General features: G+C 44.0%; 3 protein-coding genes across 4 annotated transcripts; all 3 read left to right on the plus strand.

The window, feature by feature from the left end:
• Positions 1-213: 213 nt before the first annotated feature.
• On the plus strand, positions 214-1,970 carry LOC101766997 (magnesium-chelatase subunit ChlI, chloroplastic). 2 transcript variants are annotated; one of them, XM_004977227.4, is made up of 3 exons: positions 222-404; positions 492-580; positions 680-1,970. In XM_004977227.4, exons 1-3 carry the CDS (start codon positions 296-298, stop codon positions 1,736-1,738), a joined length of 1,257 nt encoding a protein of 418 aa, XP_004977284.1. In that variant the 5' UTR covers positions 222-295; the 3' UTR covers positions 1,739-1,970. The 2 variants fall into 2 exon arrangements, with proteins under 2 accessions (XP_004977283.1, XP_004977284.1); XM_004977226.3 differs by having other exon boundaries at positions 214-580.
• A 2,936-nt stretch (positions 1,971-4,906) lies between these two features.
• On the plus strand, positions 4,907-7,342 carry LOC101767665 (signal peptidase complex catalytic subunit SEC11A). Its single transcript, XM_004977228.3, has 8 exons — positions 4,907-5,073; positions 5,375-5,487; positions 6,040-6,111; positions 6,247-6,282; positions 6,391-6,436; positions 6,589-6,676; positions 6,765-6,822; positions 6,990-7,342. The coding sequence occupies exons 1-8, from the start codon at positions 4,995-4,997 to the stop codon at positions 7,038-7,040; spliced, it is 543 nt and encodes a 180-aa protein (XP_004977285.1). The 5' UTR covers positions 4,907-4,994; the 3' UTR covers positions 7,041-7,342.
• Positions 7,343-13,915: 6,573 nt separating this feature from the next.
• LOC101785204 (ethylene-responsive transcription factor ABI4-like) lies at positions 13,916-16,314 on the plus strand. The gene is made up of 2 exons (XM_004978261.3): positions 13,916-14,328; positions 15,162-16,314. The coding sequence occupies exons 1-2, from the start codon at positions 13,989-13,991 to the stop codon at positions 15,866-15,868; spliced, it is 1,047 nt and encodes a 348-aa protein (XP_004978318.2). The 5' UTR covers positions 13,916-13,988; the 3' UTR covers positions 15,869-16,314.
• The last annotated feature ends 527 nt before the right edge of the window (positions 16,315-16,841 follow it).

Genomic DNA, 16,841 nt, shown 5'->3' on the forward strand with positions numbered 1-16,841 from the left:
CCGGGCGCTTACGCGGCGGCATGGCGCGGGGATGAGGGGTGGGCGGCGGCGCAGGTGGGGTTCGGAAGGACGAGGAAGATGACGAGGGTTCTGGCCTATTGGGCCTTGGGCTTTTGATGTGGAGTTGATTGATCCAGTGATCCAGTTCACCACAGAGAGTCGCGGGGGGCCCTTTCGTGGCGATTCTGTCCGTCGCTGCCTCCAATCGCACCATCCCTCGGCTTATCCACCCATCTCCCTCCTGCTATCCCCACCTCCTCCTATACCCTTCCACACAGCCTCACCGGGGAAGTCCATGCCCCTCCTCCCCACCATGGCCTCCCCATTCTCCACCTCCGCCGCGAGGGCCCTGGTCCCAGCCTCCACCTCCCGCCCTCTCTCCCTCGCCGCCGCAGCCTCCTCAGGTAACAACATCTTACACTTCCTCCTCCTCCCCTCTTTCCCTGCGCCGAATCGAACACTCCTCGGCTCACTCTCCATTCTACTCGCAGGGCGCATTCCGGCGTCCAGGAAGGGGCTGGGGTTCCGCCGCGGCCGGTTCACCGTCTGCAATGTCGCCGCCCCCACCGCCGCCGAGCAGGTAAAGCCTCCCTAATCCTCTCCGCCGCTTTCGTTTTTATTTTTGGAGCAAACCGCTTTCGCTTTCGACGGGCCGTTTTTCAAAATGCGATTCGCGCAGGAGGCGAAAGCGTCGAGCGCCAAGGAGAGCCAGCGCCCCGTGTACCCGTTCGCGGCGATCGTGGGGCAGGACGAGATGAAGCTCTGCCTGCTGCTCAACGTCATCGACCCCAAGATCGGCGGCGTCATGATCATGGGCGACAGGGGCACCGGCAAGTCCACCACCGTGCGCTCCCTCGTCGACCTCCTCCCGAACATCCGCGTCGTCGTCGGCGACCCCTTCAACTCCGACCCGGACGACCCGGAGGTCATGGGCCCCGAGGTCCGCGAGCGGGTCCTCCAGGGGGACACCGGACTCCCCGTCACCACCGCCAAGATCACCATGGTCGACCTGCCCCTCGGCGCCACCGAGGACCGCGTCTGCGGCACCATCGACATCGAGAAGGCGCTCACCGAGGGCGTCAAGGCCTTCGAGCCGGGCCTGCTCGCCAAGGCCAACAGGGGGATACTCTACGTCGACGAGGTCAATCTGTTGGATGACCATCTCGTGGATGTGCTGCTGGACTCTGCTGCGTCGGGGTGGAACACGGTGGAGAGGGAGGGTATCTCCATTTCCCACCCTGCCCGGTTCATCCTCATCGGCTCCGGTAACCCGGAGGAAGGGGAGCTCCGGCCGCAGCTGCTGGACAGGTTCGGGATGCACGCGCAGGTTGGTACCGTCAGGGACGCAGAGCTGAGGGTGAAAATCGTGGAAGAGAGGGCTCGCTTCGACAGAGACCCGAAGGCGTTCCGTGACTCCTACAAAGAGGAGCAGGAGAAGCTCCAGGACCAGATCTCATCTGCTCGGTCTAACCTTGGTGCCGTGCAGATTGACCATGACCTCCGTGTCAAGATATCCAAGGTGTGCTCTGAGTTGAATGTTGATGGGCTCAGAGGTGATATTGTCACAAATAGGGCTGCCAAGGCGCTGGCCTCATTGAAAGGAAGGGACAAGGTCACAGTGGAGGACATTGCTACTGTCATTCCAAACTGCTTGAGGCATCGACTCCGGAAGGATCCCCTTGAATCCATTGACTCGGGTTTGCTTGTCATTGAGAAGTTTTACGAAGTCTTTAGCTAGATTATCTTTGAGGTAAATGTCCCTTAGTCACAAATTCTGGCAGCAGGCTTCTGTCCTGCTGTAACAACGTTATCTGGATATCAATTTTGTGCTTCTAGCATCATAATGTAGAATCCATTCTGTTCCATCTGGAATGCATGTTATGAGCTGAGGATGCTCTTTGCACTTCACCCTTCATTGTAACTCAATTGTTGCACCAATTGGACTGCACTAGAGCGTAACTTCTGCATTATGTGCTAAAGTGCTAATGTGCTATCTTTTAAACCCGTTTCAGTCTCTAGGCATATGGTTATACCTTGTTCAAATAATAGGACCAATATGTGGGCGCTGGAGATATCTGAGAGTCTGTGTCAAATGGAGGATCTTGAGTAGAACTGTAGAAGTTGAAGTACATTTAGTTACCTCGCAAATTTTAGGGGATTTAATACTTGCTTGTAAGTGTCCTATTCAGTCTTGGGACTCTTTACTTTGAAAAATGAATATGCATTGTTTAGTTGGTGCTGGTAATGAGAAAATTTAAGTGATCCTAGTTTCTCTGGTGGAATGTAGTGTGCCATTGGTGTTAAGTGTACAGTACGTGAAGTGTAATTTGGCATTTTTTTTGCATGATAACAGTAAGGTGAACATATTTTCTAAACATTGGTGTGCCTACAAAATTGGCTTGAGGTCTCACTATCTCAGTACTTTTGTATCAGTCAAACAACATATCTGTTGGGTTATTCCATTTCAGAATTCGAGCAAGTATTGCTCTCAGTTTTAGAATTCTGACCTGGCACTAATAAGATTTTGTCTGTCCAATTGTAATGGTATTGTCACTTGAGAATGGTTCGCTTGTCAGTCTAGTATCTTCTACTTTTTCAAAGTTGTTTTTATCATGCCCCTTTCTTTTTCTAATGCTCACTAATTGGTTACATTAAAGTTTTCTGCCTCAGTATCTCTATTTTTTTCTATGTATATTTCCTTGGCGACCAATTCTTTACTGCTTACTCATTGGAATGTTTAGTGTGCATGCTGCATAGATTAAAGTTGTCATGCTCATTTATTCATGGTTTTGTCAATGGAGAATGTAGGTTTGTTGGCCTCAATATCTCTGCCTAGTTTCTAGGTATCTAGTTTTGCCTTGCAACTTTTTTCTTGTGTTTACTGATTCAAAGGTTTTGCACGCTTAAAATTTTGTTTTGTAATTGGAGAATGTAAGTTTGTCAGCCTTGATATCTTTTTCTACGTGGGAGAGCTGCTGCTGTCAGCCTGGATATCTCAAAACTTTTTCCAAATTAGTTTTGTCAGCTCAGTTATATGACTAATATGTTTCCTACAGTATCTCAATTTCATTTAAGATTGTGATTGGTTTTGTCTTGTTCCTTCTGAACCTTGTTTTGTTTGCTGAATCAATTAATGCTCGCTAGTACTGAAGATTTTCTGTTTGTTAGATTGAAGTTTTTCATGGACAATTAGCATGTTTTTTATCAGTTAGATTTGAGAATGGTAGGCCTTGATAAGTTGGTACCTGTACACTTTTTACTAAATTATTTGGTTAGGACTTGTTTCCTGCTACATCCTAACTAGATTTGAATTGGCTTTGTCTTGTTAGCTTCTGAAACTTTTCTTCGCTCAGCCAATGCACACTAGTCTTGAAGGCTTTGAATGCTTGGACTAAAGTTTCTCTTTCACATTGTTCATGTTTGTCGATTGAAAATGGTAGGCTTGTCGGTAACCCAATTTGTCATGGTTTTGTCGATTGAAAACAGAGAGTAGCTTACTCGTCCTGATTTGTTTTGTGAATTTGGTGTCTTCTGAGATGAATATCCCTAAGGCCCCGTTTGGATCATTGGAATTGAATTCCATCCTAATAATCATAATTTAGACACAAATTAATTAAGCTAATATAATTGTATGTGGAATATAGTTGTATATTATAGTTGGTGATATGGGAGAGATACTTATATGCTGCACTTCTACTATAGAGAAGCGAGTCCAAGAGCGTGCTATAAGAATTGAATTCCATTCTAATAACCATAATCTATAGAATCAATTTCCATCTCCCACCCTATGAATTTAAGATAGGCTTATATCTAAACTTTGGAAAGTTGTGGAATGCCACATTCCAACATAAATTAGCCTACTCCATTAAATAGATTCCAATTCCTTCAAAATGAAGGAACCCAAACGGGACCTAAGGGCTTGTGTGGATAGAAGAGGATTGGACTGGAACGAAGGGAATTGAGTTAAAAATGAACTAATTTCCCCCTCCAATCCCTTCCATTCCACTTCAATCCACTACTACCCGAACAAGCCTTAATGGACTTTATACCTTCGACTGCAAACTATAACTCAGTTATCCTCAGCGCGATAAACTGTCTAGCTGTTATAAATTCTTATAGCCATTTCATTGTGGCGCCAAGAAGCACAGTGTCAGAGTGTTTGCGTGCCTAGCAGAGCAGGTGTAGGCGTGTAGCAAGCTGCTTAGTGCTAAGCTCTCTCTATATGAACAGCATCAGCTTGCACGAGATGTAATCGGTGCACGGCACATTGCCCCAGGCATTATCATACACGGCTCCTTAAATAAGCACATGTTTTTGTAAAGCACGAAAAAGTAAGAATAGGCATATGTTCAGAATAGGTTAACTATGTGACGGAAATCGAAGTACCGTTGTGTTTCATCTTTCATGGTATTACATGCATCATTGCGAAATGCCAGCATTCATAGGCTTTTAGAAGCCCAGTTTCTAGTTTCTTCATAAAATTTGACCAAATATAGTACCTCAAGACCTCTTGTCCCTAGGAAATACTAAATGAGTAACTGTGGCATGCCCGACGGATTCCTACGAATGCAGATGCAGTGCACGCGTCACACTCGTCGGACAAAGTCCATCGTATGCGAAGCCATTCCCACATAAATTGTTTATGTGACACACCTTTTCAGCAGTGAGAAACCTTGTAAGAATTCAGGTTTTGGAAAAAAAAATGACGTGTTACTGTAGACCACACCGTAATTTGCTTAAAAAAAAACTATGGTAGATCGGAACTGGGCTGTTCTAAACAGGCCTTAGAGGTGTAGGAAGCCCAGGCGTGGGGATTATCTGGCCCAAAACACCGCAGGCCGAGCTGGGCCGGGAATTCTCCTCGCGTCCATCAATCTTGTCTTCTTCTTGTTCCCCCTCTGCGCGTTTTGTTTCCGCCGCTCCTTCCCAAATCCCGTCGTGAGTTGCCCGCAAAAATAAAATAAAATCCCGTCGTGAGTTCGCCGTCGGGACAGATGGGGTTCGTCGGCGACACGCTGGAGTCGATCCGCTCGATGCAGGTCCGCAACGTGCTCTCGCAGATCATCAGCCTCGGTCGGTGACGCCCTCCTGTGCCACTATCCCTTCTTCTTCTTCGTCTCTCCTGAATCTGTTTCCTGGGGCCCCCAGATCAGTGCGTTGGGACTTGGGAGCCGTGTAGTTCTTGGGTTGTGGTTAGGTCGATTCCACTAGGATTTTGGTGGGTAGTCCCGTTCCATTCAGATTTTGGGAAGGTTTTGGCCTGTAAGATCGGGGGCGGGGGTTCTTGTTTGTTACTGGTTGGGGTATCACTCATCCGCAATTAGATATTTTCACTCAACCATATTGGTGTTTTAACTCCTTTTCCTCTTGGCAGGCATGATTGTTACCTCGGCATTGATCATATGGAAGGGATTGATAGTTGTGACGGGGAGTGAGTCCCCAGTGGTAGTGGTTCTTTCTGGTAGCATGGAGCCTGGTTTTAAGAGGGTGAGTTATCTCCTTACACAAATTGGCAATGATCTTACATGTTGTATGTATACATGATATTTACGCACTGGATGGCTTTTCACTGGATGCTTAGCTGCTAGGACCGATTGTATTACAGTGATGCTGGTGGTTTACTGTTTTAGTAGGCTGTGGTCTTGGGCTTTAGTTGGATATACGTAAAGTTGCCAGAGTACGATTTCTCCTTCCCATGATAAACTACCTCTCTGAAATGACTTATCGAACATGATCAACTAGCACCAGTCTAAACTTCAGAAACCACTGCAGAAAGATGAGAATTGCCATTCTATTAAGAATGCATTTGGTCCTGTAGAAGTTCTGCTAGTTTCCACATGGTGAATGGCTGCATAATTACCTTAAGCTTTAGAATTCGGATTTTCCCTTTTAAGATGTGTGCCACTCTGGCTGCTGATCTGTTATGGTAAATATTATCTGCTGCTTAGATTTGACTTCAAGGTTCATCATCTGTATCCATATGAAGTGATAGCATCTTTTACACCAGTATGCCTGAATGGTTTGTTATCTGCTTTACAGGGTGATATCCTGTTTTTACACATGAGCAAAGACCCTATCCGCACAGGAGAGATAGTTGTTTTTAATATCGATGTAAGTCTACTGCTTAGCTGTGAATAAGCAGCTGAATCACGAATTCATCAGCTTTTCTGTACACCTCATTGTTATGTCTAATTTGTGCCTAACAATTCTCAACACTAAAACTTCACTTGACTGTTATCTATGTAGGGCCGTGAAATTCCAATTGTTCACCGTGTGATTAAGGTAAATACATATTGAAGTCTTAACAGTTCAAATCAAGCAATGATATTTGCTCTGGATTTTTCATGTTTGCTTTTTTGCTGGCTTGTTTGTTTACTCCTCTCTCTGCAGGTCCATGAACGTCAGGACACTGCAGAAGTTGACATCCTCACAAAAGGTACCATTTTTTTTGCGACCAATCTTTTTCTCCGGTTATTGAACTACTGTCTGGTACTAAGTAATGGAGAAAATGATAGCCAAGAACTGCTAGTAAATTATCTACTGTGCATGTCTCTGCAACATATTCTTTATTGACAAACTGCCTTTCAGGTGACAATAATTTTGGGGATGACCGACTTTTATATGCACACGGTCAGCTTTGGCTCCAGCAACATCACATCATGGGACGTGCTGTAGGGTGAGAATCCTCAACGTAGACAGCTTTGACCCTGCTGCTGCACCTGGTTAAAAATGATATTTGACTTTACCTTTTATACTGTGAATAGCTTTCTTCCATATGTTGGCTGGGTTACGATTGTCATGACTGAGAAGCCAATTATTAAGGTACGCTCATACTTACTGTTTCGTACCTACCTGAGAACAATTTTTGCTACATGTTGATGGAATACATCACTCATTCTCCTTATTAGTGTAGATGGGTTATTTATTTTCTAGATAGTTCTCAGAATGTATCAAAAGGGCTGCTTTAGATATGTTGTCTCTTGCTGCAGTACCTGCTGATGGGTGCACTGGGCTTGCTGGTCATAACATCGAAGGATTAAAGCTGTCAACCTCGTCATATAACTTGCTCTTATGGTGCGAGCAGTGACCTTATGATGTTTAGGGGAGCCATTCTGTTCCACCATGTATCAAATGGAAACTTTTCTTTTGTATATTTTGAGATGCCATCTAATAGTCAGTTTCTCATACAACATCCATCTTTTGATACTTCTAGTTCGTGAGTTGAATCCGTAATTGCAGTTGATAAGGACTCCTTTCTGGAAAAATCTTGTATGCCATCGAAGGGCAGTCTAATGCTGAATTGCTGATAATACCACTGGAATTTGACTGCTTTGAATGCCAAGCTAAATTTGAGGTTATAATAACATAAATAAAAAGGGAGAAAAACTGAGATGTTTGAGGACCTGTGTAAACTAAACTTTCAATAAATAAGTATAAAATTGAGAAAATTAACATGGGTTGGTAGAGAGGAGTATACAGTTACAACCTTGACAGTAGCATTGACTGAAAATGAGCTAGCCAACAGATGTAGAATTACACGTTGTCATAGGGGTTGCATTGACAGGTACATTGTGGTTGACTGGGGGGCTTCTAGACTGAAGCCCAAATTGCAATGTGATCTAAAACGTGGACGGCAGATTGACAGGCGGATGCATCAGAATCAGAAGGTGATCCAATTTCTCCTAGACAACACGACCCAACTTGTGGGCCATCTCAGCATTTCCAACCTTTTATTAAGTAGAATTCTCTCCATTGGTAGCGGACTGCTTCAACACTGATTTTTCAGTTAACTGATGTTTATCATTGAAATTATCGGAACATGTTTTCTGGTGTGTTTCCTGGCCTAAAGTTGTCGGAATTGCCTGAAGTTTTCAGGTGTCATCTGTCATGCCGGAGCAAACTTTCTGAGATTTTGACATGAAATCGACAGGTTTCCATGTCATCTGCTTGCCTCAATCTGACCGGTCAAGGTTGTCACTTGCAAGGTGCTCAATCATCTGCCGGTGCCAGAATCCTGTGCGATGTTGAGATCCGGTTTTGGATTTCTGACTCGCGGTTTGAATTCCGAACTGTTCTGCAGGTTTCATTTTCGTTTCATCCCATGGTCTCTGCCTCTCTGGTTGTCACGGCTGGGGCGGCACTTTTGGGTCACCGTTCTGCCGTACTTTTGCAGTACCAGGGTTACTGGACCTGCCGTCCTGCATTGCGTTTGGTCTCTGGTGATGGTGAGAGTCTTCCAGGAGCCGGCTGATCTTTGTTGTTTTGATAGAGCTTTGACCTCCTTAATTTTCCATGGAACTTGTATTGTCGAAAGTGGTTAGGCTGTTGCCAGAAGGTTAGGATTAATTGATGCACTTGTCTTCTAACCTAAGGTCAAATCATTCGAAAGGAGGATGCATAGTCTGGATAAATAGGAGTTCAGCTGCATATACTATACTTGTTTTTTTTTTTTGTGATGGAGGGATTTTGTTGTGAAAAAAAACATGTTCATTTTATTATACATCCTTCGATTTCTCAATGATAATGAAAAATTCTTGGAATTCCTCCTGTTTCTCTATAGGGGATCATAATTGCGTTATTTTTATGTCAGATTCAGACGGTTTCTACGCAGATTCTGAGAACATTTAAGAAGAGGCCGGCAAGCTTGTTCCGGGTGTCGAATTCCAGCCTTAACTACATGGCTGCTTTGACCAGCCGAAAACCTAACCGGGCAATTAGTTCATGCATTCGAATTGCAAGGCTGCAAACCTACAACTGCACCTGCACTAGAACATGAAATGTCCAACACGACACCAACACATGTACACATCTTTAATCTTCTCCTAGAAAGAAGGAGCAAGCAAATGAAGAAAGGCTTGTTCGTTTCCCACCACCATTAGGTTTATGGTATGCATGCACACGCATTAGTTTAATTAGCCACACTAATCTTGTCAAACCTGTCTTTGACCAGATTCATCGCAGACGTTCCTAGAATGTGCCACAAAGAGAGAAATACCAAGTCCCAACTGTATACTCCAAAACAGGGCCGTATTTGCTCCTTATCAGCTTGAATGTCTGTTTGAAACTCCTGTTCCATTTGTTCTAAAACAGGGCTTTGGTTCATATAACTTCTTCTTTTTTTAAACCAAGGTTGTGATTTTTAAACATAATTCCACATCTTAAGAGAAGTAGTAAGTAAGAACCTCGAAATCCATTGAACTTATTAGCTTCAAAAGTAAAAAAAAAAGGTAAATAAATAAAAGAGGAACCCATTCTCGTGTAGTGTCCTCTTGATGTCGGCAACACACACATTATCACTATCGCTCAATATTCTATGTTGGGATGTTTAGCTCGGCCGAGACATCTTTGCTTTCTTGATAAGTATCTTATGCACCATGTATGGAGATTGATCCAACAAAGATTGTTTTTTATTAGAAAAGAAATATAGGAAACACACAGTAATTGTGCCAAACTTGGCCACCTTTCCTGATTAAATATCCAACATATGTTGATGTTGCTTGCCATTATGAAACCAAGCTATACTTCTGAATTATCCAAGTGTCACTGCAATTCCACACGTGCACATATATGGAGTGCTCCCTCTTGCGACACGTGTGGTTGTTGGACCGAGGGGACTCGCAGGGCAGTGTGCGATGCTCTTTTTCCCTTTCGACGAAAAAGTGCGACACGTGCTGCCTGCGTCGTGCATGTCGTGACACTTTCCTGAACAGGTCCGATCCTTTGGTTCCAGTGGCCTGGCCTGGCGACACGTTGCCATTAGGATCGCTATTATTGGAAAGTGACGCATGGTAAAAGGTGTACTCCGCACCTAAATTACCAAATTTATACGATTGATACCAAAAAAGTCTAGTTTCTTTTTTAAATATATTTTATAGTATATCTATTCGTGCCATAAATTTTTATGATCCTCTCTGTAATTTTGGTTAAACATAAAATGATTTGACTCTAAAAAATTAAAATCCCTTATAATTCGAAATGGAGGGTAACACAGAGGGTTGCCCATTTTTCTTATGATAGGATTGTTAAGCTTTTGATTGAAGAGCAGAGCTCGCCTCTCAGGAGAGATCAGACTCATAATTGTACGGCATAAATATTTCTTTTCAGGATTTCAAATTAAAATTTTCTTTCTTTCTTTCTTTCTTTCTTTGTGAAGATTAAGTTCAGTTTTCTTTGTGAACATTAAGTTCAGTTTCTAGTGCCAGATTTAAAATGACGGCACTATCGTGCAAGACCAGTGTGGTGTATTAGTAAATTCATTCGCAACTAAATAAATATGTAGTGGAAGAAGCTATGTTGTTTAACTTGGCTTTTGTTTTTTTTACTCATAAAAATCCCATGCAAAATTAACATGTGAAATTTGTGTAGATCACCTAACCCTATAGAAGTGTCTATCATGGCACTTTGTGTCGTGGATGTTCATTTTGCAAGGACCTGATAGATTGACCGAAGGAATCAGGCCGTCGTGTATTCTGACAAATAGAACTGATCAAACTTAGGCTTCGTTTCGAGATAGGGACTAAAATTTAATCTCTGTCACATTGAATGTTTAGATATTAATTGGGAGTATTAAATAAGGTTAATTACAAAACTAATTACGTGAATGAAGGCTAATTCGCGAGACAAATCTATTAAGCCTAATTAGTCCATGATTTGATGATGCTACAGTAAATATTTGCTAAATTATGAATTAATTAGGTTTAATAGATTTGTCTCACCAATTAGCCACGGCTTATGCAATTAGTTTTATAATTAGTTCACGTTTAATCCTTTTAATTGGTATCAAATATCTAATGTGACCTGAACTAAAGATTAGTCCACGATCTAAACAGTCCTCGTTGAAATCGATCGAGTAAAGAAAAGTTACAGCCCAGTTGACCAGTTCAATAGGAGTAGTAATTTTCCAAGAAGTCGGGAGGATGTTGGAACACGAGAGTTGACGACATCCACTGCGAAAAACTACACTACCCGTTTCCCACTATGCGACACGTGTCTCACGACTTGAAGAGCTGCACGATTCAACCTCCATAGTGTGTCACGAAGAAAGCACTGTCTGGACTTCCTGTCGCACATTCTCTCAACATTAATGGTTACTAATACAAATTGACGACGAATATGTATTGCTGCTCCTTTTCTTTTTAAAACACATATTTAGGATACAAACTTTATAAATTTTGACAGGCAATAGTCAAATTATAAGCACATTTTTTGAAAAAAAAAAAGAATTACACGCACGTTTCATGTATAAAACTTGTTCTAGTACTCAATTCTTAATTATTCAGACCAAAGTTTATCAGTACTACTAGGCAGAAATATTTTTGCTAAGATAATGCATCATGAGCACCTCAAGTCCTAGTGCTCTGGTCTATGATTACATTAGGGTCCCTTTTCTGCAAAGACTCATCTCTTTAAAGTTCTATCTCTAGCCAAACACCAAACACCAACCACGTAACCAGAGGAAACTAACCTCACTTCTGCGACGCCACGTAGATAAAAGTTTAAGCTAGGTACGAAGTATGAGCTCTAAGCTTGTGAGTTTTGTGACAATTGTAGAAATTTCATGGTATTGTGATAGTATCATGTCATGTTTTATTTGGATAATACTACACCTTTTTTTTTCGGCTAGTAGTAATACCAGGGGCGGATCTGCAGGGGCTGTTGGGGGTGCTGCAGCACCCCCTTAGCCTATGAATGTGCAAGTAAAATTAGGCATTTAGGCTTGAAGATAGCACATAAAATTGAGAATTAGCTCAACTACAAGAGGGCCAGCACCCCCTTCGTCCCCTGAGTAATACCATGTTTCATACTACACTAGGAATTAAAATCTTGATGCAAACTTATTTTACTGGAACTAAATAGTAACTAGTACTTAGCTCGATTTAATTAACCGTGTTAGGGGTAGTTAACACATAAATTACTGGTCGACATCATTCTGAAGTTACGGAAGCCTACCCAAGTAAATATCCATTCACCCAGCCTCTTTTAGGACACGTAAGGCGCAGACAGGTTTGCCAGAATGCTAGATAAGTGCGTCGCATTACACGCATGAATCCATGGTCAAATGGATGTGAAATCTGACCTAATCTTGTATTTTCTTTTGTTGGAAAGAGAAGAGGAAACTGAATTGTGTTTGCTTGAGTAACGTACTTTGTACTTTCTTTTGAAAATACTATTTTCATTCATGTATACAGTATAGTATTCTCCATGATTCTGTCCTTTTGTTCCAAATTAGAAACCGTTTTAGATCTGTACTAAGTCAAAAAAATTTATAAGCATCTATAATATCCAAAAAATGCACTATGAAAATATATCTCATGGTAAGAATTGGTGAACGATATCAAACAAATTTATTAGCATCTATAATTTGGTATTATAAATATTTATGTATTTTTTATAAACTTGATTAAAGATAAAGAAATTTGAAACTCGACTTAGAGCAAATCTAAAACGACTTATAATTTGAAATAGAGGGAATAATACTTTATTTTACCATAAAGCAAAACCTAAGCCTAGCTATCTGGCAAGAGGAATTAAAAAAATGCAGAAGTTCGTACAAACAAAAGGATGTGCGCAAGTAGGAACAAAGTTTGGAAATGTAGATTCCTTAGTAACTTGGATGAAACTAGGAATGTAAGCACGCATTGCATCTTGGATAAACATGTCGATGATCACTGTTCTAGTTACGGCAGACAAGTTGCGTTCATATGCATGTCGACTGATGCTTATCCGCCCTTGGGATAATGTTGATGTGTTACTATTGCTTCCTCTGTTTGCAAACGATAAATGAACATTTGACTCAAGTATACGCGTGGTTGAAAATCTAGCCATTGACTCAAGTAGAACGCATTACTCTAGTTTTCTCTTTTATAGTTATCTATAGGGTAACCAGGACTACTCCCTCCGTCCACAAGACCGTTCATTTAGAAAATTTTAGATAAGATAGTAGCAATGCTAAAAATCAAAAGTACCCCTAATAACTCTTCTTAATCGGATGGATTACCATGTAGAATTAATTATGAATGTACGCTTGCAGTAATTATCGGACCTATTAGCCTTCCTTATTTAGTGAGTTTGACTTAGTCATCGATGACGAGAGTAAATGATCGATTCATTAATTGGGCCAGAAGGTATTATGAGGGTCTTTGTTGGATGACCTGAAAGTTATATAAATACTCTTTGTGGGATAAGTTTTGAAGTCTAAATGAACAATCTTTGTAGGATGGAGGGAGTATGTCTTTATCTGCCTATAAATTTGTGACTCCAAATAGTTTACTTTTACGGTTCGGATAAGGTTGTGTTTGGCAAGATTCTAGTTCCTGAAAATTTTTGAATGACTTGGAGTTAGATATTGATAGCTCCAAAAAAATACTGAAACTAGAACTGGAGATACATCATGAGCATTTAGATGAATCAATTTATTCATAATTTAGACTAAATACTGATATTTCACTTTACTTTAGTCTTTCAAACTACATATCAAAGCTGGATCTCGGAGCTAAAGCTATGCCAGGCCCTTAAATCCAACCTTCCAGATTCACAAGAGAGTATCGTGCTAGAAAAGTGGGTAAAATGGGGAAAACATGCAATTTTTGGAACATTTAACGTTTATGCTTTAAACGTTTTTTTTCTCTTGGACAGAAAATTAAAAATATGAAGAACTTTTCCATGTTTCTCTTTTTTTTATTATAAGAAAACCATTGAATGAGAAATTTGGCCGCAAATTAATTAATTATGCCCAGCTCGCCTTTTTACCTTCTCTTGCTGCCTACTAAGCTAAGCTTTTTTTTTACTTTATCAAAAAAAAAAAGCTAAGCTTTTGATCCGCCGCTGCATGCAGTTCACATGGATCACATCCGCAGCGCCTATATAAATGGACACATGTTGCTCGCCAAGGACCGCAAACCATTTCCGAGAAAAGGTCTCGCCTGTCACGTAGCTAGGGCGGCGTCCGGCCGGCGAGTGCGCTCCTGCGTGTTCAGGACAGATTGTTCATGTGCCACGCCGCGGTGGCGGACCCGGGGGAGCAGCACGGGCGGCGGCTTCTCGCCGCCGGCGACGACGGCGGCGGCGGAGGAGGAGACCGCCGCCAGCAGCAGCTGCCCGCGATGATGGAAACCACGCTGCCATCGTCGTCGCCGTCGCCGTCGCCGGCGGCGTTGTCGCGGGGCAGGCAGGCGCGCGAGATGTCGGCCATGGTGGCCGCGCTGGCCAGGGTGGTCGCCGGCTCCGCGCCGCCGGCCAAGAGGCCCCACCAGGCCGTGCAGGAGGAGGAGGCGTGGTGGCCGTACGACGAGCTGGTCGCCGAGCCGTCCCCTGCCTTCGTGCTCGACGGTAAGAACGCACGGCAAAAATTTGCATGGCGTTTGGTGCAGTAGCATCAGCACAGATGCATGGACATGTGATTTTTTTTTTTTACCTTGTTTCCATTTTTAATTGCTCCTGCATGAGTAAGGGCTGACAACACACTACGAATCTAGCATTTCTCTTAATTTTATCTACTAATTAACCCACTTGTTATTTGGATCTCGTGGTAGGGCATAGGATGTCGATTTGTGCTACTTGCTACTACTATTCTGTATGAGTTGCACACGCATCGTGCAACATGCAATGCTCCGTTTGCATCCACACGCACGCAAGTGCTCGATCGTCTCTTTTAAGAAAGGGGAAAAAAGAATGCTACCAACTAAGCACGTTTAGTTCATTTGTCTTTTCTTTTCACCCTCTCTTTTTTTATATATAAAAGAGAATAAAAGATGTCTAGAATCTGCACGCTTCATTTCGTGAAACCACCTTTGCTTCGAATGCGTGGGATTTATTTGGCTTTTCTTTATTTGTGTATTAGCATACTGGGGAAAATGAACTATGAAGTTGTTAAAATTTAGATATTTTTAGATACTATAAAGTGCATTAGCAATCTGCATAGCCTCCTTAGATGGTTAAGAAAAACAGAGCAAGGAAGGTGCAAAACTGAGGAGCTAAATTATCCGATAAGCTTGTCGACGCTGACCGCCACTCTTGTCTTGGTGCTGCAGTGTTTCTCGATTTTTCGAGCAAAAGTGTTACTCTTTTAAGAGATTTGTAATGAGATTCTTTTCAATTGAGATAAGATATTTCTCCTATGAATAAGTGAGTAATCTCCTCTGAATTTTGTAACCTTTATGCAGGCTACGGCGCGACGCAGCCGCCGCCGGAGCAGTGCTGGCCTCCGGCGGCAACAGAGGCGGCGACCTCGTCGCAGACGCAGTACCGTGCCGCCGCGGCCGACGAGGAGCTAACCTCGCCGTCGTCCGCCGGCGCCGGTGGCAGCAGGGCGGCGCCGCGGAAGCGGTACCGCGGCGTGCGGCAGCGGCCGTGGGGGAAGTGGGCGGCGGAGATCCGGGACCCGCACAAGGCGGCGCGCGTGTGGCTCGGCACCTTCGACACCGCCGAGGCCGCCGCCCGGGCCTACGACGGCGCCGCGCTCAGGTTCCGCGGCAGCCGCGCCAAGCTCAACTTCCCCGAGTCCGCCACGCTCCCGTCCCCGCCGCCACCAGATCCGGCCTCGCGCCCATGGCCGCCTCCGCCGTCCAGGCCGGACGCGCTGCTGGAGTCGCAGGCGCCCCACACCGGCGGCTTGGAGCCGTACGCGGAGTACGCCAGGATCTTGCAGAGCGCCGGCGGCGACGATCCTGGTGGCTCGTCAAGTAGCACGTTGCCTCCTCCTCCTCCTCCTGCAGCAGCGTACAGCTTCACAGCAGACGGCGATACACGACTGAGCATGCTCTCGCCGCTACAGAGCCGCGGCGCCGGCGCGCCAGGCAACCCCGCGGCGGCGTGGGCGAGCCACTACTACGGCTCGAACCCGCTGTGGCAGTGGGACCAGTCAGGTTGACCGCTGTCAACGAAAAAAGGGCCCGGGAACACAGATATTCGGTCAACCGCCTTTAACGCCACGTGGTGAGCGGTCAACGGTTTCAAACGGCGGGGAAGTCGTGGGGCGGCACGAAACGCCACGTGAAATCTCGCTGTCACTGACAGGTCGGCGCGGGGCCTGCCAATATCGGATGACGCTTTGTGTCGTGGAAAGACGCCGTCAAGCTGCTGTGCGGTTGCCGCGGTCATCAAACGGCGAGCTCGGTCAGATGGACGGCGCAAAACGGCAAAGGTGATTAGGACACCCCGATCTCTTGGAGTCACCAGCTTGGAGAGAATCGAAGCCCTGGGCATGGATAACTTTCTTCATTTTTGTTCTTGACTTTAGATACCATATCGTTTGGATCCTTTTGGAATTGAATTCCATTTTAATAATTATTTTTTAATACAAATTAATTAAGCTAATATAATTGTATGTGGAGTATATTTGTATATTATTGTTGGTCATACGAGAGAGATACTTATGTGCTGCACTTCTGCTATAGGGAAACGGGTCAAAGAGCGTGCTATAAGTTGCATATTAGAAACGTAGCATGAGGATTTATAGAATCAATTTCTATCTCCCACCCTCATGAATTTAAGATAGGCTTATATCTAAACTTTGGGCTTGTTTGGTTAGCATTGCTTATTTATAAGCAACTTATAAATAAGCAAATAAGTTGCTTATGACCCAAACACCCTTGCTTATAGACTTGCTTATAAGTTGCTTATGCATAAGCAAATAAGCAACTTTGGAGTTGCTTATAGTTGCTTATGGGTACTTTTACACCTCCTACCCTCATTCTCTCTCCTCCCTCCCCTTTCTCTCTCCTCTATCCCGTCACCACTCAAACCGCCGGTTCCGCCCGCCGCCGCCGCTACGCCGGCCGTCGGCCGCCCTCCGCGCCGCCCACTGCGCCCGCCCGCCGCTGCGCCCGCCGCGGCCCGCCGCT

This window comes from Setaria italica, chromosome VII (genome assembly GCF_000263155.2).
Source record: "Setaria italica strain Yugu1 chromosome VII, Setaria_italica_v2.0, whole genome shotgun sequence".
Lineage (NCBI taxonomy): Eukaryota > Viridiplantae > Streptophyta > Magnoliopsida > Poales > Poaceae > Setaria > Setaria italica.